The sequence below is a fragment of the Gavialis gangeticus genome, unplaced genomic scaffold (genome assembly GCF_001723915.1).
Source record: "Gavialis gangeticus isolate Ggan-Ray unplaced genomic scaffold, GavGan_comp1, whole genome shotgun sequence".
Lineage (NCBI taxonomy): Eukaryota > Metazoa > Chordata > Crocodylia > Gavialidae > Gavialis > Gavialis gangeticus.
This window is the reverse complement of record NW_017729032.1, coordinates 18,672,428-18,685,046: the sequence shown is the minus strand read 5'-3', so window position 1 is coordinate 18,685,046 and position 12,619 is coordinate 18,672,428. Positions and strand designations below refer to the sequence as shown.

The window sequence follows — 12,619 nt, the reverse complement described above, 5'->3', positions numbered from 1 at the left end:
GCACAACCCGCTAACATGATGATAACCATGTTGTGGCCCTATTTATGCTGACTGCAAAGCTGTATTTAATGGAATATCAGTTAACAAAAAGGCCATGTTTTCACATCTTCATGATTTTCCAGCAGTTACAAGCCAAATGAGATCAGAATCAGAAGCAAAGTATTTCCAGGCTGTCTGGCTGGCAGGCATCTCAGTTCCCAGGAAATACTCAGCATTAACAAAACAGACACCTTCTTTTTATATGATTTAAATTGTCATCACTAATTTAACGCAAAATTTAGTTACAGGAGTTACAGAGAGAATCTGACAAAACAAAATAAACAAGCAGTGCTGTGGATAATGTCTGAACTGAAACCGTGGACAGAAAAGACCCTGAATTTTGCATTACTACTCCAAATCTGAACTTGGAGTGTTAGAATTATTATTGTGTTAGAAATGGCTTATACCTTTATAATGGATCAAAATCAAATGCTGAATCCAAATCGCTATCTATTCCCTCACATGATCATAGCCTGGATCAGAATATATGGGTCTGAATCCATTTCAGCTCAGACCCTTTTGCTTGGTGAATTTTGATTTTGTGGAGAAATGTACTGAAGCTAATGCTCCATTGTGGATGGTGGATCACCTATCATTACGTGCACTGGTGAGCTAGGAAAGGCGAATGTCTTCCAGAGGATAAAAAAAATGGTGATTGAATAATGTGCGAGGGTTTTCTTAAAATATATAATACTCCACTGAAGGCCCTACAAATTCTTTGACATTTATTTTCTTAACTAGGGATGAAAAAACATATACCAGAGAACGCTGTGCCTTGTGTATTGTTGAGGCAGTCTGCTGAAAACAGAAAAGTTCACTGTTTGTGCACAGTTTGTATCTTGAATCAGTATCCAGCATTACAAAAATAAGTTTGAATGTTTCTGTTGTTGAACTAAATTATGGAAACATAAGAACTGCCATGTCTTAAAAGACTAGTGGTCCAGCTAATCTTCTGTTAGGTCTCCAGCAGTGGTCAGTACTAGATGCTTGGGGTTAGACAACATAACTGTTAAAAAATAACGTCCGTAGTCTCTGCACATGAAAGCTCCCACAGGTGGTAGTAATTGTGAAACTGCAGAGTTGGGGGAGGGAGATCTAATATAGCTGCAGCAAAAAAATGAGATAGCTTAGTTAATAATTTTAAATTAAAGGTTAAAATCTGCAGCAGACATGAAGAGAAACAAATCCTCAGGGATGTCTTAAATCTACAGAATTTGTAGAAGATTCAAACACAAATATTTCTAGGAGTCTGGGTCATTCCCATTTAAATGCTATTGGTAAGATTATCCTAAATCAGTTGTGGGTATCATTCCACTTCTTGACATCCTCTTCCTCTCTTGCTGGCATAAATTATGTTGCCAGAGATGGGTGTACAACTCTTGCTGGCTCTATGAAGCTGTTTATGTTTTTGTGCATTTTATATTTTGTTGATATCCACTTTGTTTGAAATGTTATCAAGGACAACTTTTCTTCTTGTTAGGAAAAAAAAAAAAAAAAAGGAGAAAAATCCTTATTAAATTTCCTGATGCTTTGGCCTCATCTATAGTACTACAACTTCAATTGCTATTTAAAATAGAAGAACATCTGTAAGGCACTGGAATCTGTGATGATCAAGGAAAAGAGAACAATCTGTAACCATGCCTTAATTGTTATGGTATTTAAAATTCTTGCACATTTCTTTTGCACAGTGACTACTCAGTTAGCAAATAATCTAGCAATACTTCCAGTGATGCACGTGATAATTCTTCATTTTACTGGGTCACACTAGTTAGAGATGACAGCATAATCTATGAGTCCAGTTATCACCTCAGACAGATGTAATCACATCCAAACTCCTTTCTTATTCTGCTGCGTAAGATTTCATGCCTGAATTCACCTAAGAAGCAGTGTGCAATGTCATATGTAAATCTGGCTTTCAGCAATGATTTTAACCTCCAAAGCCAGTTCCTGTCTTTGGAAAGTTTCTGGGCAACCTCAAAAAACTGCAAGTTCAAAGAAATTCAAATTTATTTCCTTAATCACGTGGTATGCAAATCAGAGGTGGAGGAGCAAATGTAGGCCACAGACTTCTAGGTGGTGAGCAATTCCTGCTGTCTTTAAGGAAGAGTCTTCAAAGTAAGCAGATAACATAAAAAGCTGCAACTTTTCCTAAGTGACATTGTATGTTACATTCTGGCCTCACTGAGTTGCACTGCCACATGAAAAACACTGGCATGATAAAAATGCCATTTCATTTTGTACAAATGAAACTCCCTGCCTTGCAAAGACTTCCACCTGCAGGAAGTTCTACCGAAGAGGCAGGGTCTCAGTGCGACTTCACACTTTCTCCTTGGTTGTCAACGAAGCTGTTGGTTGACAGTGTTTAGGATGCCCCAGCTGGGATTCTCCTGTCTGTTTTATAGGTTTCCTTTTGATCTGGGAGCATGATCCCTTTTATTATTTCTTCTGTCAAATCAAAAGTTCACATGTGTTATACTTTCTTGTGTTTTAAGGCAGTTTTGCATATTTGTGAAAATGCTTTTACTGCCTCTTAAGAAGTGACCTTCCCAAATGTATTTTAGCACTCCAAGTTTTTTTTTTAGGTTGCTCTAGAACTAATCAAAAGTTGTCCATAATTTTATCTTCTTTTTATTTCTGGCAAGTGAAGTCATTCTAAGGCCTTTAAGTAAACACTTTTAAGCTCAACCTATAAGTAGTAGTTTGTCATCCTATATTACTAGTTTCTCTTGCATTATCTAATAGGTTCCAGTTTTAAAAAGGGAAAGGCATGCATCTTCTTGGAGACATGTTAAACCTCAGATGAAATGTTGAACAAGACACACTGCCTAGTTTATACCCCCATCTTTGGCATGTCACCAAGGAGGAAAGCATGGTTTTCCTTGCCAAATGTGGGCAAAGCTAAAGCCTACTAAAATAAATGTTTACACAGATCCATAACTAGGATTTATATAATCAATCTTCTATGTAGCACTGCTTAAGCCAGAAGAACCTACTCAATGTCAGCTTTTCAAGTGATACCGTAAAAACACACGTTGTTCTTCAAGACAGACCTGAACTACTGGCTTCAGGTGCTGTTGGCAAAATAAGAAAAAGGTCTAAGATGCATCTGATGTTAAGAAAGGATAGTCCTGATTAGGACTTGAATGGGAAGCATCTTAGAAAAACCAAGGGTGATGCAAAGTAGTGTCCCATGTGGCTCAGTACTAAAGTGATACCTTGACATGGTGTTAGGGTGACACTGTGCTATTTTAGGTACCATCTTTCAAGAGAGAAGTCAAAAAGCAAAGTTTTTACCAAATGTGAACAGAAAACTTCTACTGTTCACAGTGCGATATTCCAGACCAAATTTAAGTCTATATAGCTACATTGCACATATCAAAATTCCCCTTACAGTTTTAATTTGTCATTATGAATGGAAACTTTAATTCTTTTTAGCAGGATGTAATTATGACTTCACTGGTGGATAATTATGCTTCCCTCTAATTATTGCACATAAATATACACTATGCAGCAGAGTTTATTGTGCCCAACACTAGTGTACTTACAGTAAATAGCAACCAGCATGTTTCAATGGGCCCTTGTATTTTGACACTTACATCAGATCTGCCAATTTATCTTCATTACAGCCTCTTGCACTATTACTGACATCTTTCTCAGAACTATACTAAAGCAGCACAGCAGGAAGATTGATGAGGCTGGTATTTCCTGATTTGTACAAAAGCAAGGCACCTGAGAGGTACTGTTATAACAGTCTGATTGAACAAAGTTGACTAAAAATAAGTAGGAAGCCAGCTAATGTACTATTTCTCCCCTATTAATAAAGGTACTCGAGTTGGAATTTCAAGGGGCAAGCCTGTTTCAACAGCATTTTTAAAACAGTTACAACATTTTTATACTTTTATGACAAACAGTTTTAGAGAGGGGTAGTTCGTTATCTGTGTCAGTCTACAGTCAGGCAGAAAGCAAGATGGATTTGCACCTTCTAGACTAAATTAGAGAAGTAAAGCATATGCTTTCAGGAGCCTGAGGTCACTTCATCAGATTCTACATCCTACTGCAGAATCATGCATGCAGAATCACAGCTGAACCATAACAGCTTGTATCAGTCTCCTTTGATATTGCTACAATTGTTACCTTGTCTACATCCAAAGACACTTAGACACTTTTAAAAATGTTTATCATATACTGGTAATTAATTGTGAACAAAACAGAAGAAAGAAGCAATTCTCTTACAGGTGTTCGAAACTTTCAGTCACATTGTTCTCACATTCTGGAACCTCTGTTGTTGGGAACTGTACACCAGAACCTGATTTTTTCTCTGTACAAAAGGCTAACCCCTTGTTAAATACAGGACTCAGAGGGCAAGAGATTCCTAGCAAACTACACTCCTCAGGAGCCTGCAGATTTTAGAAACCTTCCTTGCGAAAGGCACAAATGAACCAACATTAACTGTAATACATTCTGAAACTACTCAGTGCAGAAACTGAGAGCAGATACTCGGATCTATTTTACAGAATGACTAAGCAAATCAATGAGCTGTAACCTGAATTAAACAATTCACTCCCATCATGCTGCACATGTACACTGCAAAGCAGAACAGGAATTATTTATATTCTGGATGCCTCCAAATAAGCTGACAGAAAACAAGGTTGGAGAGCCTTCTTGAAAGGGTTTACTCCCAGCTTCCATATCAGACAGCTGTCACTCTGAGTCCTATTCACATAAAATTGAAAAATCTGCCATACAAAAAAAACATAAAATACAGATAATGGGGGTGGTGGGGTGGTGGAGAGAACCACATGGTATAAAATGTAGAGTTAAACTTTTACATTCCCAGAGCTCATTTGCCAGTAATGCTCTCCACTTCCAGCTTTCACACATTTGGGAAGCGAGAGAAAATGAAGGACAAATTCAAATAAGCAGGAATTACTAGAGGGAGACATATACAGAAGCAGACTCATGAAGATAGGGAGGAGGAGGAAGAAGAAAGATAAAACCTCCAAAATGCTAGTGTCCAGATAAAGAGAATAAAGATAGATTCCCTGGAAAGTGTAATCCAACCTAATTTTAAAACAGGCATTTATTTTCATTTACTTCCTTAGGAAGCAGATAACTACCTAATTTCTTTTCTTCTTCTTAGACCAATGTTTAAGCGCTTCATCCTAGGCAGGGATCCATTTAAGATATTTTGTAGAATAATCTCAGAAAACTGCATTTGGTTTGCTGCATGTTACAGTGTAATATAATAATGTGGTCATTTTCCTCCAATTTAGGCTAGAACAATTCCACTAGTATGTATCAGGAAAGTGAGAAACCAGCTGTATGAGATCCATTGAGATCAATTTACGCATAACAGGAAAGAATGCTACCTAGATAGCAAGCTTGCAATAATATTTCAAACCCTAAATTCTTAAAAGATTTTGCAAATATGTCACAGAAATTAAGCTTTTTTAAAAAAAAATAATAATAATTCAAGGGTTTCGGGTTTTTTTCTCCAAACAAAATAAAAATACTGGAGCTGAACAACCCCAGTACAGCAGCACAACACTGGAAAGGGATTTCTCAGATCACTGGGTTCAGGCCCCAGGTTAATTTTTTAGCCAAGAACGTAAGGATTTGGAGTGTGAAATAATTTACTTTTCCCAAAGATTTAGCATCTTCTTTTATAATCAGTTATTTGAATACTGTAAGTCTGTACTGAGATTTGCAGCTTCAATACAGACCCCTTTAACTACAGCCATGGGAATCGTTGTAAATAGACAGATACGTAACCACAAAAAGGGTGGTCTAGGGAGGCAGGCAGGCATTGGGGCAGGAGTTCAGGAGAGCCGGGCTCAAAATTTGGCTGTCACATATTTCCTGTGAACCCCAGGGCAAATTCTAGAGACAGAAGTTATTAAAGGCCTTGGAAACATGACTTATGAAGAAAGGCTGAAAGAAAGCATGTTTACTCTGGATAAGAGAAGACTTGTGTGTGTGTGTGTGGGGCGGGGGGGTGTTGATAGCAGTCTTCAAATAGCTGAAGGGTGATTATAAAATAATATGCTGATAGACTTTTCCCTACAGCTGCAATGAACTAGGACTAGGAGCAATGGCCTCAAGCTGCAGCAGAGAAAATTTAGGTTGGAGATTAGGAGGTACTTTCGACTATGAGGGTGGCAAAGCACTGGAACAGGCTGCCTGGAGCACTTTTTGAACCTCCATCCCAGGACATTTTCAAGAGCAGGTTGGACATGAGCCTGCTCTGAGCAGGGAGCTAGACTAGATGTCCTCATAAGTTACCTTCCAGTCCTACCTCCCTATGACACTAAGTCATTAAGGACTGATCCTGAACAGTATTTGGGCATCTACCTCCTATTAATTTTAATGAAATCTAGATGTTAATGTACCTTTAAAGATTTGAGCCTTAGTCTCTTTATGCCCCAGCTCCTGATCTGTAAAATGGGGATAACAACACTACCTTATATTGTCTTGTAAACCACTTCATTAAGATTGTGAGACCCTAAAATACTTTGCTAATGATAATGGTAGGCGGCATCCAAACCCATACGTAGATAAAACGGGTGTGTGTGAACAACACGTTAAAGCAGGCTAAATGCTTCTGCACCGCTTTAATAGGGTCAGTGTTTGCATGCCTCGGCGGCATATTGCATATTAATTCCAGCTGCTGTAGGAAATTCGCCAGCATAATGCACCTTAAATGACTTGGGGCACAGCAAACTAAAACTCCTTCAAGGAGTTTTAGTTTGCTGCCCCTGCAGCCACAGAGTGAAGCACTGGGCTCCATGCAGCTCTACGGCTCTGCAGGAAGCCCTTTAGGAAGCCTGGCAGCAGCCTGGGAAAGCAGCTCCACCCAAGAAAAGCAACGAGCCTGATCTTTTTTTCCCACTCCCCTGGAGCCTGCCTGTGCTGGGGCCTGGTGCTTCCTTCCACATCTGCTGTGCCCCCCAGGACCGGCTGAGCTAGGTGCCTGGAGGCGGGTGCCGCCTGGGGGGGGGGTGCTCTGTTGCCATGGAGGGAAGCACCAGCCCCACTTGCAGCCCAGGGACCCGTCGGCAGCTCGCCTTCCCCTCCCCAATGGAGAGGCAGGTAAGTCAGCAGGGTGTGTGCACAACACAGGGGTTTAAAAACCCACCGCTTCAATTTAGGGCCCCCGTTTCAACTACACACAGCCCAAGTACATAGTCACACAAAGGTATGATCAAGGTGGAGCAGAGGTAGCAGACTGAAGCGTGGAGACCTGGCTTTCCCACCAGCCTACTCTATGACCTTGAACAAGTCACTCAGCCAATGTGCGCCGCCTTACTTAAAGCATCTGTAAAGGAAAATGTTTTATAGCCACCATCCCAAATAGTCTTGGTTTGCCTTTTTCCTTAACAACTATTATGAATGGGGTCGAAATAGACCTTTTAACTAATTTACTAATGGAATGGGCTTGGTAGATATTGTATTGTATGGCTATAATGTCTCAGTCAAATTCAGTGAAGAAAAGGGCAAGCCTATTAAAAAAAATAATTAAAAGAAGTTCTAACCAGAAAAGTCTGTCAATGGCTCATATTTGCAATGGGCAAGTGGAAACGGAGGTTGCCAGGTCAAGCGCTAATCAGATCTTTTCAAAGGGAGCCAATTTTATTCTCTTTTATGCCAGATAGACTCTATTGGATGAACAGTACGAAATAAAGCTGCCGGAAGGGTGATATTGTACTATTGGGAGACCATGGTTATCTTGGCAATTAAGGACTCCCCAGGAGGCTAATTAAACACATTGAGAGCCAAACATTTTACAAAATGTTTCAAGTGTGTCATAAAATGTACACACCTCAGACAGCTCGGCTCTGAAATGTTAACAGCCTGTTTGTTATTGTCATACTGAACGTGTCTTCCAAATAGGCTGTAGGGATGGAAAATGTTAGTATTTGATTAGCAACTGAAAGGACATATTCTATCATGTACTCTATCTCCATGCCTGTCCTTAACCTAAATTTACTCCCTTGCAGGATGTTCTTGATTATGTGGTCCAGTTTGGTTTCCAAAGTCTCAGCCACAGGGTTCCCACCTCCTTCCTCAGGAAACTATTCATTCATTCATCGTTGGGCTGGCTATTTCCCTGAGAGTCCACACTTTTCTGTTCCCAGCTTCATCCCATCACTCAAATCTAAACCTCTTGGATCTTTCTAAACACATCTTCTTCCTAAATGTTTGCAGCCTTGAAAACTCTGTTCAATCATATCTTTCATTTGGGGCAAAAGTGATGGGGGAAATGAGAAGAAAAAAATCTAGTCTAGATAGCTAAACCCTGGTTTTTATAAATAAGATAATTTTTTTTTTCTCGTATTACAGATGAATAGCACTTCTCCACAGCAAGGGAATCCCCTGGAAAATCTGAATCTCAGCTGTTTTACTGAGCGCTCCTGGGAAAACAGAGATGTAAAAACGACGTACAAACCTAAATTTCTTGTTAATACATGTACAGTACTTCAAAACCTATGTCAACTTCACTTTATTTGGCTCTCTTCCCAAGTAGCAAAAACTGAAAAATCTGCACTTATGTGAATAAAGAATCACTTAGCTAACTTTCCAGCTGAAAAGGTCCTAAAGGAGAAAAATACCTTTTAAGTTCTTTCTTTTATTTATGGTCTGGGCTGTTTGGGATTCTACAGTGGTATACAGAAAAATAATTAAATTAGTAGGTTATGTAATAAATTAACCCTTCTCTCCTGTGTTCTTTGCTAAGTCAAACACTCAGGATTTCCACCAAGCAATAACAACCAGAGGATGGAACATTTAAAACCCAGCTCACTGCATGCTTCTGCCAAACAGGGATTGTATTGAAAACCACATTCTGATCCTTTAATAATCTGTCAAAAGAAGCATCTTCTTTAACTCACATGGATACAAGAAGGATTTCCAAAGACAGTAGGGGGCCAACCTTTTTTTGCAGGCATGCCACAAATTAGCCTCACAACCTTGTGCCACTCTGATCCCTTTCTTTGCCCAATCTCCTGCTCTGCTTTCTGCTCCATACTCTGTGCTCCCTGCGCAAACTCCTGCTCTGCTTTCTGCCCTGTGCTCCCTGCCTGAGCTCGTGCTCTGCCTTCTGCTTCTTGCCCTATCTGCTGGTGTGTGACCGGTGCCTTCCCTGATATATTGTGCGCCATAAACAGAGGCTGCCCATGTCATTTATGGCATTCATACCACAGGTTGGCCACACTTCTAAGAAATACTGTAAGGCTGGCTCTTTATTGACTGGATATTGAGATGGCTCTCCTTTCACTTGGAACCAGGACTACTTTCACTAAAGGCCAAGGTATAACACAACCATAAACTGGCATGAGATCCAGATCAAGCTAGATATGTATACCCAAAAGGAAGAAACAAATATTTTTGCCTTGGGTTTTCAAGTGATAAAATAGGTATCATGCACAGTGGAAATGTCAAGATGCAGGCATAGCACTTTATGTTAGTTTTTTAAAGGAACACCAGTAACTTAAAAAGTATACTTTTCACTGCATTTTCTACCCTGCTGCTACAAGTAAGATTTCAGATGCTATATGTGAAAGAGATTAAATTAAAAAATGGACTTTTTTTTTTTATTTACTTCATGTGTTAATGACTTCAGGAACTGTCAGATTAGGAGGGATCCTGGTTTTGTCTAATAAAAAAAATCCCCAATTTTCAGATTTAAAAAAGTAACCCAAAAACCCCTTTTTCCTTGATTTAAATTAAATTACACACACACACACACACACACACACACACACATAGAGAGAGGTTACTTTTTAATTTGAAAATTTGGGTTGTTTTTTTTGTTTTGTTTTGTTTTTTTATCAAAGCAGTGTCCCAGATTTCCTTAAAAATAATGGTAAAAAAACAGTCACCCTAGTTAAAACCATCCAACATTAGTAGCAGAAGTAGTGAAGAGGTATAGTGCCTGAAACAGCTTTAAACTCATTATTTGAAATTGGCTAGATTTGAAGATAAATTTGTCTCTCTAACATATTTTTCTAACTAATCTTACCTCCAGAAAATGCTCTGCTTGCTGCTCCCGATCCAATTTTCTTGATGTGGTTGTAATCAGACCTGTGGAAAAAAGGTAAGATTTGATTGTCAATATCTGTTGGAGCAATGTAAGTCTCCCACTGGCCACAAAAGACAAGTTCACCTTCCTAATTCTCAAAATGGAAGAAAAAAATAAAGTTTTATCAAGCAGAAGTCTCAAGATGTCTGTCAAATATTCTCCTTCACAGCATTATCTCACTTTTTGACTGACAATGAATCTGTGAAGGAAAAAAACACCACTCTCTGAAAATTAATGAAAACTTACAATTGTATTTATGCAGTTAATGCATTACAATTACTTTAGTGAATGCAAAAACCTTACTAAAGATCCACTACTTGTCTTATGATTGTTTCAATGAATCATTTGCATATGACTGAAATCCTCCAGTAAAAACCTCATTAAAGATTTCAGAGTTCTTGAACAATTAATATGATGGGGTGCTGATTACTTCTTTGCCAATGAATAGCATTCTCTTCTCTTATTTAACTTTCAGATGGGTCTATGATCATTCTTGTTGCACTTGAAAAAGAAGGTTATTTCTGTAATAGCCACTTGTGTATATAATGATTTCCAAATGTAATCATTGTCATGTGTTAAAGATTTTGTATTGCTATTTCAATTTTGTTCTAGGTGCAAATTGTGCCTATAAAACAAAGTAATTTTTATATTAAAAAGATCAAGATATATTTTCTTTAAACAATGCTCTTTCATAAATGAATAACCTCATGCAAGTTTTTGACTAAGTATAAAACATGTAAGACCCTCTGAAGGACCTGCCAGGATTCACGAATGTTTACTGATACATAAATATCATTTTAACATTTATGTTTTCTCTGTAGCAATGAAAAGGTCAAATCTAAGTCCTGCCTCTGTCTTAAACAAAGTGTTTCTTTGAATAGCATGACACACTGTGTTCTGTCTTGGAGGTGGGATCTGGCTAGTATTAGGAGACCTTATCTTCTCAGTGGGATATGTTTTATTAGAGACTCCACCAATGTACCATATATAACTTTGCTAGCATTCCTTCTTCATGTGATCACTAGGAAAAACAGAAGGAATAACATCTCTTGGTTTAGCTATAAGATATATTTGTGTAATCAGAACAGCCAGTTATCTGAGCTTACTATTATGATAACCTTGAATTCTTCAACATAATATTAAGTCTATAATAACAACAACGATAGCACCAGCAAGAACAACAGTGATGAGGATGCACTTACACAGCACCTTTAATTCTAAGGGATGTATTTGGTAGCTGTGTTGGCCTGAAACAAAATGAAATGCAAAACTCTAAAACTCTTGGTTCAGAGATCATACTTTTTATTAGACTAACTAAGAAACTGCAAAAATAAAATCTTCTTTGCAAGCTTTTGGGTGCACACACCCTTCTTCAGGCTGAGGGAAAAAGGGATTTTAAAGCACTTTGAACACTGTCACTTTCTACTTGATGGAATCATTTAACTCACTACTGGAGTCCTGGCTCTGGTGCTAGATGCACGGATGTAAGCCCGCTGCACCCCCGTGAGCCCAGGGACACCAGCAGTGACCCCTGGACCCCCGATGAGCCCTGGCCTGCCAGCAGGTAAGCAGGAACCTGTGGAAGGAGGGACTTAGTCAGCTGGGAGCGGGCTAAGTGGGCCGAGGAGGGTCACCACCCCCCGAGCTCCTACTTGGCCCAGTCCCCCAGGGAGCTGAGCAATCAGAGCCTCGCAAACAGGCCATGCAAACAGGCATGCTCCTGGGCCCAGCGCGCGAGTTAGCATGCGAGTTCGTGCAGGAGGGCAAGTGGGAGGGCCCAAGGCCCTGCCTGTGAGCCCCCCAGAGTAAGCAGTCCCAGCTGTAGCCAGCCCAACAGCAGCATGACACAGATGGGCAGGTGCTGCACCCCAAGGGTCCTGGAGGGGTCTGCACACCCACCCCAGCACCTCAGAGGCTACCACCCAGACAGAGCCTATGGTTCCAGGCTCCATGCAGACAGAGCCCCAGGCTCTTGGCTATGGGGGCTGCCTGTTGCTTTTTCAGGATCTGGGGCCCAGGAGCATGGCCACCTCCCCTTGTGGGGTCTGCTCCCTACTGGGTTCTCCAGTGCGCCAGCTGGAAGAGCTCCAGGCTGCAGTCCACAGACTGCGCGCCATCATGGACTGTGAACAGGAGATAGACTCCTACTGCCAGGCCCTTCTCCCCGGGGAGGCGGAGGGTAGACCACGGTCTCCCTCTGGGACAAGGGAGGACTCAGGGATCTCCCTTACTGTCCAGCCAAGGGCTTGGACCAAGGTGGCAAGGGGCCCCAAGGCCCGCCACACCAAGGCCCATGCCCCGCTGGAGCTTTACAACAGGTACGAACCTCTTGCAGCCCCAGCAGAGCCTGCTGAGTTGCTAGCTCTTGCAGGCAACACAGATGACACTGTAGCTACCACCCCCGCTCTCCCTAAAACCAAACTCAAAGCGTTTGTCATGGGAGACTTCATGGGAGGGGGACTGGGGGGGTAATCTGCTGTCCCGACCCCTTAGCCTGGGAAG

At 40.5% G+C, this 12,619-nt stretch overlaps 1 protein-coding gene across 5 annotated transcripts in view; it reads right to left on the bottom strand.

The window, feature by feature from the left end:
- The window catches only part of FAT3 (FAT atypical cadherin 3), a 745,318-nt gene that overhangs the window by 263,348 nt on the left and 469,351 nt on the right, over window positions 1-12,619 (bottom strand). For all 5 annotated transcript variants that reach the window (XM_019524814.1, XM_019524817.1, XM_019524818.1 and 2 more), the window contains exon 4: window positions 10,058-10,119. In XM_019524814.1, the coding sequence (XP_019380359.1) occupies window positions 10,058-10,119 (62 nt within the window). The remainder of the gene's footprint in view (window positions 1-10,057; window positions 10,120-12,619) is intronic.